Genomic DNA, 20,000 nt, shown 5'->3' on the forward strand with positions numbered 1-20,000 from the left:
AGTGTCTTCCTCTTCTTCTTGAATTCCTCTTCTTTCTCCTGTTCTTCTCTATCGTTTCCTCCTCCTCCTCCGCCACCACCACCACCACCACCATAGAAGAGTGAAGTGTAACTGCTTCTCTTCATCAATTTCCAGGCGATTAAGAGTGACTGGGGAGGGAAGGACAGGTGATGAATGGCCTGCTTGATGGGGAAGAGGGGAAGAGGGAAGGGGGAGAGGAGAGAGAGAGAGAGGGGAAGGTGGGGAAGATTGTCTCGCCTACCTGAGTCTCGCGGGGGTGAAGGAATGAAGAAGGCCAAGCATGTGTTGTGAATGGAAGGCGCCTCGTGTTGGGTTAAGAAAGGAAGGGGAGGGAGAAGACCAGCTTGTGAATGGAATAATGTCGACGTATCTTGTTTTTCTTTTATGAATGAAATGACGTCATGTTTGATTTTTTTGGCTACTTACTTACTTTGTGAGTGAAGAAGTTTTGTTAGTTTGTGTTTTGGTGAATGAAATGATGTCTAGGTGTATTTTTGCTTATTTATTTATTTTTTTGTGAATGAAGTGATAAAATGTTCAAAGTTTTTTTTCTCTTTCTTTTTGTGAATGAAATGATGATGTCTTGATAGCTTATTATTATTTTTTTTCTATTTTTGTGAATGAAATGATGTTCTGTTCGAATTTTTTTTTATTTTCTTTATTTGTTTTTTTTTTTTGTGAATGAAATGATGTCTAGATAGCTTATTTTATTTATCTATTTATTTATTTATTTATTTTGTGAATGAAATGATGTTATGTTCGTAGTTTTATTTTTTTTTATTTGTTTTTGTGAATGAAATGAAGTCGAGTTGGCTAATTTTTGTTTAATTACTTATTTTTTTTACTTATTTTGTGAATGAAATTGTTAGTTTTTTTTTTTTTGTATTTGTTAATGAAATGATGTTACGTTAGTTTTTTTGTTTTGTTTTGAGTGAAATTATGTTAACTTCGATTCTTTTTTTTTCTTTTTTTTCCTGCTTTATGAGTGAAATGATGTCAAATTAGATGTTCTTGGTTTCATTTTCTTGTTTTGTCAATGAAATGATGTTTACTTAATTGAATTTTGTTTTTTTATAGTTTTGCGTATAAAATGACCTTTATCTAGTCATATTCTTGTTGTTTCCTTGTTTTATGAATGCAATGATGTTTTGGTTTGTTTTTCTTTGCTTTGTGTTTTCTTTCTTCGTTTTATGAATGAAGTAATAATTAGTTCATATTTATCTTTCTTTTTTTCTTCTGCTATGAATGAAATGATGTTGATGTTATCTTTTTGTATTTGTTTCATTACTTTTTTTTATGAATGAAATGATGACAAGTTAATTTTCTTCATTTTTTTTTTTGTGTGTATTTTTTTGTAAGTGAAATGATGTTTAACTTCTTTCCTTCCTTGACTTTCTTTTATTGAGTTTATTTTCCTCTGTGTGTTTGTAAATTTCTGTTTATCTGTTTCTCTCTTTCTCTCTTTATTTATTCATCTATTTATTTGTGTTCTATTTCCATAGTGTATGAAATATGTTTTTTTTCATTTATTTATTTTTTTTTATAGTTTTCCTGTGTCTTTATTCACGTTTGAAAGGATTACGTGTTCTTCATGTTCTTGTTCTGCTTGTTCCTCTTGTTCTCCTCATCTTTATTGGTTTATCCATCTATTCCATTCAAAACTCTCTCTCTCTCTCTCTCTCTCTCTCTCTCTCTCTCTCTCTCTCTCTCTCTCTCTCTCTCTCTCTCTCTCTCCTCGTCCCTCACCGCTACGACCCTACCGTCTTCTCCCTCTCTCTCTCTCTCTCCCCTCTCCTCTCATTTCCCCTCACTTCCCCTCACCTGGCGATCCCCTTCCCCTCTCTCTCTCTCTCCCTCTCCCTCTCCCTCACCTGCGTAGAGGCGATCGATCCTTCCAGACAGACGGGCGCCATGCAAATATCTCCGTTCTTTTCTCTTGGTATATCTTTCATTTTTAGTTGGTGCTAATGGCAGGCGCTGGGAAATGAGAGAGAGAGAGAGAGAGAGAGAGAGAGAGAGAGAGAGAGAGAGAGAAGAGAGAAGAGGGTTTTGTTTTAAGGTGTGTGAAAATTTATCATAACATCAAGTGTGTGTGTGTGTGTGTGTGTGTGTGTGTGTGTGTGTGTGTGTGTGTGGGGGGTGGGGATTTTATCGTGGTGTTGTAAATTGATTAAAAAGTTTCATCGTTTTCTAAAGAATTGAGCTCATTTTTTTCATATATTTTCAATCAATAGTCATATATCTTAATATCACCCTCTCTCTCTCACTCACTCACTCACTCATTCACTCATTCCTGCATCAAGTAGAATATTGTATAGACTGAGGAGTATCGGAAGGTTTCTTCGGTTCATTCACCCCCCGCGGCTGCTTCAGATGGCGAGCAGACACGCAGACAGACAGACAGACAGATAAAAGCAAACCAGATGAGAAGGAACTACATAAAAAAAGAAGATAAAATTGAACATGGACAGAATATCAAAAGTTCCTTAAGTACGTTTCCGCCTCATAATTCAATGGAGTCTGTAGTTGTGAGTGTCATTTATTCAGTACCTTTGCCTGGCTTCCCTCTTTCTCTCTTCTTTCTCCCCATCTATCTCTTTCTCTCTCTGTCTCCCACTTCTTCTCTTCTTCACCTGTCTTTATCTTACCTGTCTGTGTGTGTGTGTGTTTTTTTTTTTTTCAATTTTCACCTGTCTGTTGTTCGTGTGTTTGTGTGTACTTGTTGTGCTTACCTGTCTCTTTTCATCTGTTTTATTTTTTATTTTTATTTCATTTATATATTTATCTTACCTGTTTCTCTGTTTCCGTCCTTTTTTTTTTTTTCTTCCTCTGTTATCTGTCTCTTTCTGTACGTGTGTTTGTACTTATATTTCCCTTGTGTCCTTGTTTACCTGTCTCTCTCTCTCTCTCTCTCTCTCTCTCTCTCTCTCTCTCTCTCTCTCTCTCTCTCTCTCTCTCTCTCTCTCTCTCTCTCTCTCTCTCTCTCTCTCTCTCTCTCTCTCTCTCTCTCTCTCTCTCTCTCTCTCTCTCTCTCTCTCTCTCTCTGTACTTATTTCTAACCTGTTCTTATATCTATAATTACTTCTCACCTGTCCACCTCTCCTTGCATTACCTGTCTCTCCATCTCTCTGTCTCCCTTTCTCTGTACTTATTTCACACCTGTTCTTACCTTACCTGTTTCTGTCTCTCTCTGTAATTACCTCTCACCTGTCCATCAGGTTCTCACTCAATATCTTCCTCCTTTTTCTCTCTCTTTATGTCTCTCTTCCACTTGTGTATCTGTCTCTTCCACCTGTGTGTCTCAGTCTCCACGTGGCTACACCTATCACGTGTTTTGACTCACCTGTATTAATCAACCCTACCTGAGTTAATTTATTGCCATTGAGTACATTTGTGATTTTTCGTGGGATTTTTCAGCATTTGTGTTCCTCCTGATCGTGTGTGTGTGTGTGTGTGTGTGTGTGTGTGTGTGTGTGTGTGTGTGTGTGTGTGTGTGTGTGTGTGTGTGTGTGTGTGTGTGCGTGTGTGTGTATTGACTTATATACACAACCAACACGTATGTATTTTGTACCGCTTTTTTTTTTTTTCCTCACCTTTTTCGCATTCACCTTGAGCCTTGAGTACCACAGCGCAGCGTACCGTCTGTAGCGTAGCGTGGCGTGGCTGATGGTCGGTACAGACTGAGACTCGTTTGTACAATTGATTCTAACCCTCCACTCTCCCCCTCTCCCCCTTCCCGATTCCCCGCCGGCGTGTGTGCGTATGGACAGGTAAACATGAATAGAAATGTACGCGAGTGATTGTTTGTTAGTGTGTCAGCGCCTTCTGTTACACCGCTCTCTGCTATTTGCCTTTTGAGTTGCCATTGCCTTTGGTCTCTGTGAAGGCTGTCCCGTAGCCCATTGATCTCACGCCACTTAGCTCCTGAAGGGACTGGCAGAGGTGAGCGAGGGAAGCACTGGTGAAGGAAACGAAGGAGAAAATAAATATGAATAAGGAAAAAAAGGATGTTGATGGAAATTTAGTGAAGAAAGGGTAGAATATGTAACTTAGCTCCTGAAGGGAATGGCAGAGATGAGTGAGAGAAGGATTAGTGGAAGAGACGAAGAAGAAAATAAATAGAGATATAAATAAGGCCAAGAGAGGGATGGATGAAGAAATAAGGTACGAATTAAAAAAAAAGGATGAAATAGATAGGACAGTGAGAGAAAAAAAAGGAAGGGAAAAGATGATGAGAGAGGGAATTACTGGTGATGGAGACGAAGGAAGAAAATAAATAAGTATATAAATAAAGACAAGAGAAGAATGAATAAAGAAATAAGGTAGGAATTAAAACACGCAAAAAAGGATGGAATAGAGAAGACAATGAGAGAAAAAAGGATGAAAAGCGATGATCGGAGAGGGAATTACTGGTGAAGAAGACAGCTGAAAGAAGAAGAAATAGAGGATATGAATGAAACCAAGAGAGGGATGAAAAAAGAACGATAATAGAAATCTAACCATGAAAGGATAGAACATGAAAGAGAGAGAGTTAGCTTGTGGTGGGATTAGCAGAGGTAGGCAAGAGAAATACTGGTGAAAGGAGACTGGTGAGATAATAAATAGAGGAATAAATAAAGCAAGTAGAAAAAGTATAGTAAGAATTTATCAGAATAAAGTATAGAATATTGAAGACAGCCAAAAAATAGAAAACGGGACGGGAAGATGTCGTTAGTGGAGGAAAGTCTTGTAATTGGAGAGAAGAGAAGAGGGAGAGATAACATAGAGAGAAAAATGAAGACAAAATAAGTGAAAGAGAAAAGGTGGTACGAATAACTTAAATAAAAGGTTGAAAATTAAATGAAAATAACTTAAATAAAATGTGAAAGAGAAAAGGTGGAATAGTGATGACAGGAAGTGAATAAATAAAAGTTCTGTATAAGACATTTCAATTGTGAGGAAGGAAATGAAAGAATGGGATGATAATCTAGGAAGAATACGAAGGAATTAAGAACAGTGATGTAGAGAGGAAAGAAGAAAGGACTGCTAGAATTAAATAAAGAAGACTATGATGAAGGAATTAGCGGATAAAAATAGAAAAATGGAAGGCAAAGATACAAGAAAAGAGAGACAAGAGAAACATAAAGTAAAAAATAGAGAAAAAGAGAGACAAGATACGGAAGAAAAGTAAAGAATATAAACAAAAGATAATAAACAGAGAAATAAAAGGAAAAAAAAAACAGAAACGCAGAAAAGAAATTGATTCAGGGAAAAGGACAAAAAAAAAAAAAAAAGATGAAGGTGAGGAAGAAAAGGAAGCGAGAAAAGTTGATGATTAAGGCGGAAGTCTCCTGCTCAGACACACACAGTTGACCTTTAGAGTCGTGTGGAGTTGATTGACACACCTTTCCACACCTGTCCACAGAGAGAGAGAGAGAGAGAGAGAGAGAGAGAGAGAGAGAGAGAGAGAATGAAGATGGAAGAGAAAAGGCAAGCGAGAGACACAGAAAGGAGGAGTAGGACGAGAGAAACGATGATAAGAGTGAAAGAAAGAAATATATATATATAATATATATATATATATATATATATATATATATATATATATATATATATATAGAGAGAGAGAGAGAGAGAGAGAGAGAGAGAGAGAGAGAGAGAGAGAGAGAGAGAGAGAGAGAGAGAGAGAGAGTGAGTAATGGCTAGAAAGAAAAACACAAAGGACGATTATCTACTGAATTAAATTGAAACACATAACATTTTTAATTTACGTCTAATTTTATTGCAAGACGAAAAAAAAGAGTATCAAGATTTCTGTTATTTTCACGTTTAAACTTTTCTTTCTTTGCATTGTGTGTGTTGCACGAACGCCAACAAGCTGTTATTACTCGTCAACTCGTTATTTTAATTTATCACCATCGCTCCCTCCCTTCATATCCTTTCCTCTTTTTTTTTCTCTTTCTTCTTCTTATTTACATTTCTCGTAATACCCTCAATTTTCTTCCTCGTTCACTCTGAAGCTCCCATTCATTTCCTCCTTCCTTCCTTTTACTCACACACAGACACACAGACACAGACAGACACAGACACACATTTCACCAGATTATATCCCCTGGCATCCATTCTAACTCAATATTCCTTCCCTGAAAAACTCACCATTAAGAAGCACAACAAGTCACCTTTGAGGATATTAAAGAGAGAGACGAAGCCATCACAGTGACTAGCAATGGTAATAACAGAGACACAGGCATCGAACTCAAGTCATTGCACAGGTGTCCACAGGTGACTTCCAGACTTCTAACCTGCCCCCATGGAACTGTTAAATTAAAATGCTTCTTATGTTTAACCTCTTCAGTACTGGGACACGTTTTTACCCTAATATTTGTGTACGATTAGACCATTTTATTGACATTAGGGTGTATAGAGATAAGAAAGTTAATGGCCACAGTCTTCACTATTTTTAATCCTTTACATAAGCTTCTGTAACTGTATAAAATCACCAAATAGTAAGCAGAATGAATATGGAAACGCGTCATGGTACTGATGGGGTTAACCTCTCCAATACTGAGACACATTTTTGCGCTGAGATTTGTGTACGATTAGACCATTTATTGACATTAGGAGGTATCTATGGAGGCCAGAAGATTAATGGCCAGAGTCTTTACTGTTTTAATCCCCCCAGCATAAGTCTCTAAAGTAAACAGAATGAATATGGAAACGCGTCATGGTGCAGAAGAGGTTATGTGTGTGTGTGTGTGTGTGTGTGTGTGTGTGTGTGTGTGTGTGTGTGTGTGTGTGTGTGTGTGCTTCTAATGACAAAGGGAGGGAAACTGTTGCGAGATGCAGTGGTAATGGGTGGTGATGGGAGTTAATGGGGAGGGGAGATGTAAGGGTAGAAGGTAAAGGATTGGATTGTGTTGTGACGTGTTAGAAACGAGAGAGAGAGAGAGAGAGAGAGAGAGAGAGAGAGAGAGAGAGAGAGAGAGAGAGAGAGAGAGAGAGAGAGAGAGAGAGAGAGAGAGAGAACCAACATGAAAAAACAGACATAATGAAAAAAAGTCGATGAAACGAAAAAAAAACAAGGAAAGATGAAGGAAAAAAAAGTGAGAAGAAGAAAAATGAGGAAAAAAAGTAAGTGGGAATTAAGCGAACATTCCTAGATCCTCCTCCTCCTCCTCCTCCTCCTCCTCCTCCTCCTCCTCCTCCTCCTCATAATCACCCAACACTGTCTTAATCCCACTTTCTTCCATCATTAAACAACAAAGGAAGGGAACAAGAGATATGCTGCTGCTTATCCTTTGCATCCTATAATCCCTCCTACATCCTTGACATTCTTCCTTTACCTCCTCACATTCATAGTAACTTCAGTATCATCCAAGGACTTCGGGACAAGAGGTGTGCTGCTGCTTATCCTTCTTACTCCTTCATGTCTCTGCCTCCCTCAATCCTTCCCTCCTCATGGCAAGACTCAGGGAAGGCAGAGATGGGCAGCGAAGTCCATTACCAGCAATTAGCAAGTTGTGCCCAATATAACTGTGGAGGACACGCACGCTGGCTTCACTGACTAATTCTCTCTCTCTCTCTCTCTCTCTCTCTCTCTCTCTCTCTCTCTCTCTCTCTCTCTCTCTCTCTCTCTCTCTCTCTCTCTCTTGTTTATGGGAGCAAGAGAGGGCGACTAATTGCTGTGCTGCGAGAGAGAGAGAGAGAGAGAGAGAGAGAGAGAGAGAGAGAGAGTGTTGTGCTGTGTGTGTGTGTGTGTGTGTGTGTGTGTGTGTGTGTGTGTGTGTGTGTGTGTGTGTGTGTGTGTGTGTGTGTGTGTGTAGTTTTCTTGTGTTTTAGCTTATGAAGTTTATTTATTCCATGTCTACACACACACACACACACACACACACACACACACACACACACACACACAAACCGGCGGATTCTCACGGTCATAAACACAGCATTTCGCAAACAGTATACTTAATAAGTACACACACACACACACACACACACACACACACACACACACACACACACACACACACACACACACACACACACACACACACACACACACACACACACAAAGCACCTACGTAACACAATACAAGTCCACAGTGGCGTCACAGTTCCAGCATTGTGTGTTAATGTGGTTCCTTTTACAATGCTCTTTTTCTCTCTATTCATAATCAAATCCCCTTTTTTTGAGTTCAAATGCTAAGTTTTGGGAGATCTGTGATGTGCTTTTTTTTTTTGTAGTTGTAGTAGTAGGAGTGAGAAGGTTAAGAGTAGTAGTTGTGGTAGGAGTAGGAGTAGTAGTGGTAGTAGTAGTAGTAGTAGTAGTAGTAGTAGTAGTAGTAGTAGTAGTAGTAGTAGTATACGGTATATGAGACAAAGTACAGACGAAGTAAGATGAAACAATGGTTATAGTTATAGTAGTAGTAGTAGTAGTAGTAGTAGTAGTAGCAGTAGTAGCAGTAGTAGTAGTAGTAGTAGTAGTAGTAGTAGGAGAAGTATATAAAAAATTGACGTACAAAGCAGAAAAAAAAAGAAAACGTAAAGAAATCTCGCTTTGAAAATCCATTACTTAAGTGTGTGTGTGTGTGTGTGTGTGTGTGTGTGTGTGTGTGTGTGTGTGTGTGTGTGTGTCCGATACCTGTCTCAGAGGAGAATCGACCTGTGTGTGTGTTGTGAATCGGTTACCTTGATCTCTTTTACGGAATTCGGTTCGGATAAAGGTTTAAGAATTCCTTTCTCTCTCTCTCTCTCTCTCTCTCTCTCTCTCTCTCTCTCTCTCTCTCTCTCTCTCTCTCTCTCTCTCTCTCTCTCTCTCTCTCTCTCTCTCTCTCTCTCTCTCTCTCTCTCTCTCTCTAATGGGCTTCTCCTGATAAGAGGCAGTGTTGATGAATCCTTAATGCAATTCCTGTTGTTGTTTTGCAGGCGAATGTTTTGCTTGCCATCATTAGTTATGCATCTCCTCGTGTTCCGCTGGTGTCTCTTAATGGTGACGCTAATAATGGTGATAATGGCGGTAATGATGATGATTAATTGCCACCACTGCTTCTACTGCTCCTCTTCCTTTTATGCTACGACTCTTGTTGTTACTGCTGCTGCTGCTGCTACTGCTGCTACTGCTACTACTACTATTACTACTACTACTACTACAACAACATATACAACAACAACAATAATAATAATAATAATAATAATAATAATAATAATAAAGATAATGATATACAGTTCGTCTTTCCTGATTATTCTCATTATCTAATTTACGTATTTACTCTCATTAAATTTATTGTTTTAGGGTCATCGTTTATTCAAGCTATCATGCTAAACTCTGTGTGTGTGTGTGTGTGTGTGTGTGTGTGTGTGTGTGTGTGTGTGTGTGTGTGTGTGTGTGTGTTTGTATTTGTATCTCCTTCCGCTAACTTTTTCCTCCTTGTCTTCCTCTCCTATATGTTTTGTCTCCCCTTTCTCCTTTCCTTCCTCCCTCTTTCCTTCTTTTCTCTCTCGTCACTAGCTTTTCCCTCCTTCCCATCTTCATTCACTCCTTTTCCTCTCTCATTCACTCCTTCATTCTCTCTCCTCCCTCCTTCACTCCATTCCCTTTCCCCCCTCCTTCACTTCTTCATTCCCTCTCCTCCCTCGTTCACTCCTTCTTTTCTCAACACTAAAACACTAACCTTTCCCTCCTTCTCTCCTTCCCTCCTTTCCTCCTTTCCTCCTTTTTCTCCCTCACTGACGCTTTTCCTCTCTCATCACTAACTTTTCTTGCTTCCCTCCATCCCTCCCTTACTCTCTCTCCTCTCCTCCTTCACTTCTTTCTCTCTCACTATTAACTTTTCCCTTCTTTTCCTCCTTCACTGACGCCTTTCCTCTTTCACCATTATCTTTTCTCTCCCTCCTTCCCTCCTTTCCTTCCTCCTTTACTTCTTCTCCTTCACTCCTCTCACCACTAATTTTTCCTTCCTTCCCTCCTTCACTTCCTCTTCTCCTTCACTCCTTACTCTCTCACTACAAACTTTTCCTCCATCTCTCCCACCTTCCCTCCCTCACTCCCTCTCTCCACTAACTTTTGTCTTCCTTCCCTCCCTCACTTTCTTTCCTTCCCTCTCTCCCACCAGTAACTTGTCCCTCCCTCCCTCCTTCCCTTCTTTCCTCCCTCACTGATGCCTTTCGTCTCCTCCCACAGTTATGATGCACGGAGGAGGGGAGAGAAAACAGAGGGGGAGCCGCAACACCTGCACCCAGCGAGGCACAGGGACCTGATTACCTACGACCACCAGGTGCTTGATGGGGAGATGTTCCTACAGGTGAGTGTTGCCTTGTGTTGCGTTGATTGCCTCTGGGTTGATTTGAGTTGACTTTGTGTTGACCTGAATGTATTTGTGTTGACTTTGTGTTGTTGTTTTTTTATTCTAATTGTCTTGTGTTGTTTTGAGTTGTTTTGTGTTAATCTGAGTTGTTTTGAGTTAACTTGAGTTGACTTAAGTTGCTTTAGGTTGACTTGAGTTGGCTTGAGTTGGCCTGAGTTGGCTTGAGTTGACTTAAACTGATTTTTGTTGAATTGAGTTGTTTTGAGTTGACTTGTGTTGACTTGAGTGGTTTTGTGTTGACTCTAGTTGACTTGAGTTGCCTTGAGTTGACTTGGGTTGACTTGAGTTAACCTTGTGTTGACTCGTGTTGACATTTGAGTTGAGTTGTGTTGTTTTGTCTCCGCCACAGGAAAAGAAGGCAGTGAAAACCCTTAAAAGAAACTCAACAGAACTTCAATAAAAAAAAAAAACATAAAAGATGAATAAGAAATGAAAAAACTCTATATTTCAGAAAGAGACGAACAGGAAAACAAACACAGACGAAAATAATGATTGAGAGAGAGAGAGAGAGAGAGAGAGAGAGAGAATACCCACAAACAACAACAGCAAGGAGAACAACACAGTATAGGGTCCAGCACACACACACACACTAACTGCTACCATTGCTGCCCATCATCCCCTTTGAGCACCTGAGTTTTAGTTGAGGTCGTCGATCGTCTCTTTATGATTATATTACGAGGCTGGGCGGTATTAGTAATTATCTTTATGACGGAGCCTTCCCTTGCTGTAGAATTGATGGCCTCGTTATTATCTCTCGTGACTGGATGATTATGTTTGCATTTCTCAGTCTTATATGTAAACAAGGCCATGGAACAGTGGAGGTAGTAATTCTCTCTCTCTCTCTCTCTCTCTCTCTCTCTCTCTCTCTCTCTCTCTCTCTCTCTCTCTCTCTCTCTCTCTCTCTCTCTCTCTCTCTCTCTCTCTCTCTCTCTCTCTCTCTCTCTCTCTCTCTCTCTCTAAATAGCAGGGTATCTCGTATCTCGTCTATAATCCGCCCGTTTTCCCTTCCCTTTTTTCTCTTTTTTCGGGGTTTCCTATGAGATTTTCTTTAAAGTATTAGCATTTTGATTTATGTCTTAATTCCTGCCTCCCTCCCTCCCTCCCTCCCTCCCTCCTTCCCTCACTTTCTTCCACCCTTCCTTCCTCCCTCCCTCACCGCCTCTTTTTTCCCTTCCATCTCTTCCATCCTCCTCTCCTCTCTGAACTTCGCCCAAAATGTAATCTCCTTTTCCCTAACTCCATCTTACTGCTTCTATTTATCTCCTTCTTCTTCTTGTTATTCTATTTATGGTTCTTTAGTCTCATTCATAACTCCTCCTCCTCCTCCTCCTTCTCCTCCTCCTCCTCCTTCTCCTCCTCTTTGTTGTGTTTCCCAGAGCTCATTGAGGCTTTATGCTGAGTCAAGCCCCCAGGGTTTGAGTCTCATTAGAGGAAGGCGTGTCCAGTGCACGTGTCTGCCGCGCTACACCACGCCACACCACTGCTCACCACGCCACGCCACGCCCAGGTCCACGGTTCACCACACTTGACAAGCTAACAATTTATTCCAGTCAGGTCAAGATCAAAAGTATACCTCATAATATTTAGCTGAAATGACTGAAATTAACAGCAAACTTAATGGTAAAATAGTGATGAAAGTAGTTGTAGCATATAAACACGCTGAAATATCCGTAGTGTGGTGTGTTTGTCGTTAGGGAATCTTCTGAAGTCAAATTTGTGGAGCGCATACGTTATCTGGCCGCATCTTCCCGTATATGTAAATTGAAAAGGGATTGAAATGTATTGGGAGTGAATCATGCATTGTACACTCCGATCTGTCTATCTATTGGCTATGTGTGTTAGTAGGGAGATGGTGTTATTATTCATGTCAGTATCTTGCATAACACACACACAGAGAGAGAGAGAGAGAGAGAGAGCAAAGTAATTCCCTTTCTCCCGGCCGTCAGCTTCGAATGTTATCATCTAGTGCCCGGCAAAAATAATCCTTGATGTCTTTATTTATACAATTTCTTTGGTGGGGAAGTTGCAATGAGTGGTGAGTTAGGGATTGAAGTCATGCACGTTACTTCGGCGAGACAGTCAGGCGTGGTGTAACTTGTGTTTGGATTCAGTGCTTCATTGTTTGAGACTATAATGACGTGTGTTTTCATGACGTGGCCAGTTGATTCCTTCATTCTGTGACGTCTACATCTTTTTTATACGTCTAATCTAACCATAACGTAACCTAAACTAACCTAACCTTACCTTACCTTACGTTACCTTACCTTGCCTTACCTTACCTTACCTTAGTCTACCCTACCCTACCTTAACCTAACCTAAGATGAAGCAGTGTGTTATTAAGGAAAGCCGTATTCAGTGTAACCAGTTAAGAGAATGAAAGGTAAATGAAAGAAAATGGAAAAGGATGAAAGGAAAAGGAAGAAAATGGATGAAATGTGGAGGAAAGGGAAGAAAATGGATGAAATGTGGAGGGAAGGTAAGAAAAGTAGAGAAAATGTGAAGAAAAGGAAGGAAAGGAGAAAAAATGTGGAGGAAGGGAGAAAACTAAATAAAATGTGAAGGAAGGGAAGAAAAGGTGAGAAAATGTGGAGGAAAAGAAAGAAAGATGGAGAAATGTGGAGGAAAAGGAAAAAAGACAGAAATATGAAAGGAAGGGAAGTAATATGGATAAAATGTGGAGATAGGAAAGAAAGAAAAATAGAAGAAATAGGGAGAAAATGTGGAGAGAAAGGAAGAAAAGGAGACAAAATGTAGAAGGAAGAGAAGGAGAGAAGAGAAGAGGAAAAATCTACCTTATAAGTGATCAGATTCTAAGTATTTGATCAGACAAGGAAATAAGTAAACGAAAAAGGAACTACAGAAGATTGAGGACACTTAAAAAATTACTTATCACATAAAAAACACTTACTTTTCTTACTTTTCTTCCTCACCAACGCCCCGCCCCCCTCCTCTCTCTCTCTCTCTCTCTCTCTCTCTCTCTCTCTCTCTCTGAAGGATGAAGAGAAGAAAACCTTTTAGTCACCCGGAGATAAAATACACGATTGACATTATCCATCACAAAAAGAAGCGCATTTCGGTGGCGCGAGGAGGAGGAGGAGGAGAAAAGATTTTGATTGCCAGCTTGTGGTCACGTGATGGGTCCACTCAAAGTTTCATGGGTCGCTCCTGCCTCGCGTCACGACCACCTCTCTATCCCAAGGGCGTCTAATTACACACACACACACACACACACACACACACACACACACACACACACACACACACACACACACACACACACACACACACACACACACACATTCTAGTTCTCTCTCTCTCTCTCTCTCTCTCTCTCTCTCTCTCTCTCTCTCTCTCTCTCTCTCTCTCTCTCTCTCTTGGTGTCATTAATTTTCTTTTTTTCTTGATAATTTCGTCATTCTTTTTTTTTTCAACGTGTTTATTTTGCACAGGTTGACTTCATCACTCCAGGAAAATGTCATTCATATTTCTTTGATTGTATATTTTTTTCTTCTCTTTCTTCCTGAATTCTTTACTTTTTTTTCGTATTTAGAGATTTTTTTTATCTATTTTTCATCTTCAACCTTGTCTTCTCTCACGAATCTTCTCTCATCCTCCCGCCCTCACCTCACGCTTCCTGTCTCTCTCTCTCTCTCTCTCTCTCTCTCTCTCTCTCTCTCTCTCTCTCTCTCTCTCTCTCTCTCTCTCTCTCTCTCTCTCTCTCTCTCGTGTTACTGTCGTCTTTATTTTTTTTCTATTATCATAATTTCTCTTCTTTTTACATTAATGACCTTGAAATAATGAAAAAAAATTTCTGCTTTCTTATTTACTTCTTTTGCTCATATTTCTTTTTTTTTTCTCTTTATTCTCCTTCGTTCCTTCTAATTTTACTCTCTTATTCATGTCAATTATTTCTTTTTATTCTATCTGATTTATTCCGTCATTATTTTATTCTTTTTTTTCTAATTCTCCTTCGTGTTAACTTTTTTCTTCTATTCCCATTTTGTTTTTATTTTATTTCCTTGCCCTAAACCACTGACTCCACCTTCCTCTTTCTCTTTTTCTTCTTCCTTCTTCTTGTCATCCTCCTTCTAATCCTCCTCTTCCTTTTCTTTTTCCTCCTTCTCTTCCTCCTAATCCTCCTACTTCTATTCCAAAACCGTTAACAATGCTATTAAATCCTCATTAATGCTTAACTTCCTCACCTGTTGTCTCCATTCGCCTCATTAGATCACGCAGGTGCCTCTGTTCCCTTCTCTTGTTCACCTTTTTTAGTGTAAATTCCAAAGTCATTATCATTTTTTTGGCGGGCAACCACTGAGGCACTTTTCTCTTTTTTATCCTAGTAGTTGGCGGGAATATTCAAGTAGTTTATGGTTGAAGTGTGTGTGTGTGTGTGTGTGTGTGAGAGAGAGAGAGAGAGTGTGTGTGTGTCTCGTTCTCTCTGTCTCTCCCACAGCCACTCATTAACTCAGGTAATCCATGCAGGTAATAATAGCTTCTTGCGGCGGCCGGGGTTGTCTCTTATTGACTAACCTGCGCTGCTATCCATCCCTTGCCTTCCGATGAACCGCTCTTACTTCATCACAGGGAAAGGAGGAAGCAGGTAAGGTAATGCGCACCTTTCTTGATATTTAAACTGATTATTTTGAAGAACTCTGATCTCTTTCCTTGACCTGTGATTTCATACTAGTAATTTGGCTCCTGTGATGTGCTGTGAGGCGTGTGTGTGGAGGCGGGGGCAACACACAGCCACGCCACCTCGTTAATGAAGGGTTCGTAAGGTTGGGAATCGTATTGAACTGGCGTTACATGACGAGCGTTGAGGACTGAGTGAGGGTTAACTTATGAGTAACTGTGGTGTCTCTTTACGTGCCTCCTTTGTTTATTCATGAGTAACTGGTAAGGTGTGTGTGTGTGTGTGTGTGTGTGTGTGTGTGTGTGTGTGTGCGTGAGAGAGAGAGAGAGAGAGAGAGGGAGTGTTAAAGTGTAGTATGTTGTTTTACTATTACTATTCTATTTATTCATTTTGATTATCATTATCATTATTGTTGTTGTTTTCGTTCATGTTGTTCGTGCCATTACCTTCGTCATTGTTATTAGTGTTTCGTGTCTCTCTCTCTCTCTCTCTCTCTCTCTCTCTCTCTCTCTCTCTCTCTCTCTCTCTCTCTCTCTCTCTCTCTCTCTCTTTTATCTCGCCTTTCCTTCCTTTCGCCCAGGTTTCAGAAATGTCACTTCTCTTCGCCTTTTTTTTAATTAACATTCACGCGCAATTCTCCGTTTTCTTTATTGATGTGATTTTTATTTATTTTATTACGTCATTTATTGGTGGCGCACACACACACACACACACACACACACACACACACACACACACACACACACACACACACAGGAATGATAACGACAGACGAAGAGAGAGAGAGAGAGAGAGAGAGAGAGAGAGAGAGAAAGAGAGAGAGAAAAAAACATAAAGATTGATATAGATTAGCAATATTTCTCAAGGTAAGGCCTCTCAGGGGAACAGAAAGTGAAGATTGCTTTTCATATCAATTCCTTTTCCTTCCCTCGCATTCATTCCCAAGTTCCAATCTTAATTCCCAGTTCCGCTTCTTACCCTCCTCCTCCTCCTCCTCCTCCTCCTCCTCCTCCTCCTCCTCCTCCTCCTCCTCCTCTACCCCTTCGTCAGGCTGTTCCTCCCCCTGACGCAGACCTTCTGGGAAACATATTGCTGCCACCACATAATTCGTAGAAGAGCCAGCGTCCTCCTGAGGGTAATTTCGACGTTTCGATTTCCGTAAGTAAGGGAAGTGACGTCCCACGGGAGGGGAAAGGGGCGGGCGAAATGGGGAAGGAAGGGGAGTTGAAGGGGAGTGGCTAGCGAGGGGAATAGAAGGGAGGAACGGAGGGGAATGAAGGAATAAAGACATGAAGGTTGGGAGAGTGGCTGGTGGTAGTAGTGGTGGTGGTGGTGGTGAGGTCACGTGTGTGTGTGTGTGTGTGTGTGTGTGTGTGTGTGTGTGTGTGTGTGTGTGTGTTTGGTGATCCGCTGATTGTGACATTGTAAGATGGCAGAGATAAGCAGTGGTGGTGATGGTGATGGTGATAGCGCGCTTCCAATGACAGTGGTGGCGGTGGTAGTGGTGGTGGCGGTGGTGATGGTGGTGATGGTGGTTAGATTGCATGGACACTCGACTGCGGCAGTGTTGAGGCTTCTGACAGTGGTGGTGACGAGTGGAGGACCCAAAATGGTGATGATGATAGTGAGGGAAGAGGAAGGGAGGTGGTGGTGATAGGATTGGAGTGGCGAGTGGACGGGTGAGGAAGGAAGGGAATGAAGGGAAGAAGGGAAAGAAAGAAAGTCTGCAGCGGCGGTAATGAGAAGCCGTGGTGGTGTGGCGGTGATGGATGGTGTTGAGGATGCAGACTGGACCCCGGCGTCTGGCATTAGGGCATTACCTTATTTTCACCTCCCGACCCTCCCTCACTGAAATTACTCCCTTCCTCCCTCTACTTTTTAACATTTCTCAGCCTCACTTCAGGATTCACCTTCTCTTATATAGGTCTTAGTGTGTGTGTGTGTGTGTGTGTGTGTGTGTGTGTGTGTGTGTGTGTGTGTGTGTGTGTGTGTGTGTTCAGTAAGACCCATCAAGGGCAATGTTATTTGGTCTCCTCCTCCTCCTCCTCCTCCTCCTCCTCCTCCTCCTCCTCTTCTTCTTCCTGGCGGCCAGAATGGAAGGTGGGAACATTTTTGTGGTCTGGAAGTCATCACATTGAACCATTTCAGTACTTAAGTCTCGCCTGACACCTTCCCGTCGCCACCACCTGAGGTTTACTGGGTGAGGGTCGCCGCAGCTTCCCGCAGGACCGACACACACGTCATTCCTGGCAGATCCGGTCAGACTGCGCCGCCCCTCCCAGGCCGCGCCAAACCGTGCAATTTTCCCGAGCCGTGCCTAATTACGGATGCAATCATTCCCCGGAAGCGGCCCGTCATAGGCTGACAGATTGGTTATTGTGACCACGCGGAGGGAAATTGGCAGGCCGAGTGATACTGTTGGTAGCGAAGGTCTTGTGAGAGCTGAGTGAGGGCCGTGGAGGTGCAGGAGTGGCGAGGAGGCGTGGCGGGGCAAGGGACCAGCTGTGCCGCCGCCCCGCCTCCTCCAGCTTCCTGCGGCGGTGAAGTGCACACATTAGCAACAAGATATATGAACCGTAATTAGACAGCAGCGTGTGTCAGGTACAGGTCCTCTCAGGTGTGCCTCCCGGACCTTTAACTAGTCGCCAGGAGGCTGCAGTCCGCCTCCGCCCCACTTCCCCTGCTCCCGTCCAGCGGCTCACATCCATCACTGTTACTCCCTCGTGAAGTCCCAGTTTGTATTGCCGTGCAGGACACTAATAAAGCTTCCGCTGCCAATCTCATAGTACCATGACTTGTGGTCCGCACGCAGGGTCATAATAAAGCAAGTAGCCGGTGAGTTATGGTCCTTCAGCGTTTATTGAGTATTACACGCGCAGCCATTTGTGGCGGCCAGCAGCAGGTGGTGACAGGCGGCGCCGTGATGGTCGGGGAGCACGCCAGCACTCATCACCACACGCCACCACACTCCACCACATGCCAGCACCTGTCACCGCTCTTCAACCGCCGCCACCGTCACTAGCATGCACCTCTGAGGTGTCGCGACACTACCAGCACTCAACACCTCATCAGCACAAGGCACCGCCAGCCGCTGAATGCCGTGGGAAGGCCGGTCATCCCGGCGCGGGGCGTCGCGTGCCTGCAGGAATCAATCACCGGAGGGACGACGACCCGTGTCTCAGTATCGCGGAATGGTTGCTAAGTGTTGGCACCCACGCGGCCTCGCCGGTCACGAGACACGTCGGCGGGGCACGTGGGAGGTGGCGTGCAGTGACTGGGCCGCGGCTGCACGCCAAGAGGATACTACTCAATGTACCTGGCCTTGCCACGCCCACCTATGTTGGGCCCCGGCACCCTGCACACGAAATGCACGCGGCACCGCCCAGCCAACCAGCCAGGGGCGTGAGGGAAGGAATGGGCGTGGGTGGTGGGCGGCGCGGCGTGGGGCGGGGCGGGGCGACGATCGTGCCGCGGTGCCGTTGTGTTGCTCCGCGGGCAAACAGCTGACGCACATGGAAGGTGGCGTGTGGAGGGTGGCGCGAACTGACGTCACAGGGAAAGATGGGATGCTGCTTCTGCGGCGGCCGTCACGAGATGTGCGGCCGCTGGGAGCCGCCGCCTCCGCCCAGCTGATCTTGTCATGCGTGGCGTCACGAGGCACCGCACGCCAGCGAGTGACGTGCTCGGGACACACACATTTACGGCGCCCCTCCACCTCACGTCACCGCTGCCCAGGTACTCACTCCCATTCATTCCGCCGCACCTGCGTGTGTCCCACAGACGCCTCGCCTTCGCCTTCGCGGTCAATTTGAGCATTAAGCCATCACACTCCGTCATAATTGTCGCTGACGCCGTAATTCCAAAAGGCAACCTTGCTTGGAGGGGCCGCGCCCTGAAAGTGAGATTAATTACTGCGTGCAGGGCGGCGGAGGCTTGCCAGGCCGCGGAAGACAGCGCGTCACGTAAACACTGGCGGCGCTAGTGACCCACCTGCGAGTGCGTCCTTCGCAAACAGGTGTGTGTGTGTGTGTGTGTGTGTGTGTGTGTGTGTGTGTGTGTGTGTGTGTGTGTGTGTGTGTGTACGCCTGCCGTGCCGCGCGGTGGTGTGAGTGAGCGTCATCAAGGGCGGCCTGGGGGAGCATGCCGTGTGAAGCTGCACGTGAGATGAGGACGCGGCATGAATGGTCTGCATCCCGACGCGGGGCCACGCACACGCACGGGCCGCCTCATGCAACGCCCGCACGCACGAGGCCGCTGCCACTACCTGCGTGGCGGCCGCCCAAGGTCACCCACACGCACATCGCTTCCTGGTGTTACATTTCACAGGCGATCCTGGAGCCGCGATTCCCGGGAGAGGAAGTGAGGAGCAGTGACCCGAGGCGCGAGGCGGTGGCGTGCGTGGCGTGCACAGTGTACAGGCTGAGGGTGAGTGTGGCAGCAGTGTGGAGTGTGGAGTGTGCGGAGTGGAGACGCTTCCTCCATGTGACGGGTCCCGCCGGGCGCCGTGCGTGCCGCTGCCAAACTGTGCATATTTTACGCTTAATTTCCCTCGCATATTTAACTCCGTGAATGCATTTTCGTGCACATCCATATATGTGGGTGTGCGTGTACGTATGTGCGTGCAGGCGTGGGTATGTGTGTGCGCTGGGTGTGGGCGGCGAGGAGGCGCAGGAGTTAGCGGGTGTTGACAGCCTGGCCCGGCCCGCCCGCCGCGCCCCTCCCCTGCCTCGCTGCCTCGCCTGCTTTATGACGCCCGCTAAAGGATAATTATATGCATAAAAATAATGCGCCACATTTGCTTTAAGCTGGATTTTAAAATCTGTGCAGTTTACGACGTGCGGTAAACAGGCGGAGCTAATTAGAGGATGTGGAGGCATTAGCAGCGAGCAGCCCCGCGTGTGTGAGGGGAGCGCCGCCCCTCCTCCTCCACCTGCCCGAGATACTTTGCTCGCTTACTCCGGCCATATTAACCTGTCAATAGTGGAGTGTTACCTTCACGA

General features: G+C 43.8%; 1 protein-coding gene across 1 annotated transcript in view; it reads left to right on the forward strand.

The window, feature by feature from the left end:
• Positions 1-20,000, forward strand: part of LOC123508202 (nuclear receptor coactivator 1-like) — a 268,334-nt gene that overhangs the window by 125,527 nt on the left and 122,807 nt on the right. The window contains exon 4 of the mRNA XM_045261734.1: positions 10,181-10,301. Within this exon, the coding sequence (XP_045117669.1) occupies positions 10,181-10,301 (121 nt within the window). The remainder of the gene's footprint in view (positions 1-10,180; positions 10,302-20,000) is intronic.

This window comes from Portunus trituberculatus, chromosome 24 (genome assembly GCF_017591435.1).
Source record: "Portunus trituberculatus isolate SZX2019 chromosome 24, ASM1759143v1, whole genome shotgun sequence".
NCBI classification, from domain to species: domain Eukaryota; kingdom Metazoa; phylum Arthropoda; class Malacostraca; order Decapoda; family Portunidae; genus Portunus; species Portunus trituberculatus.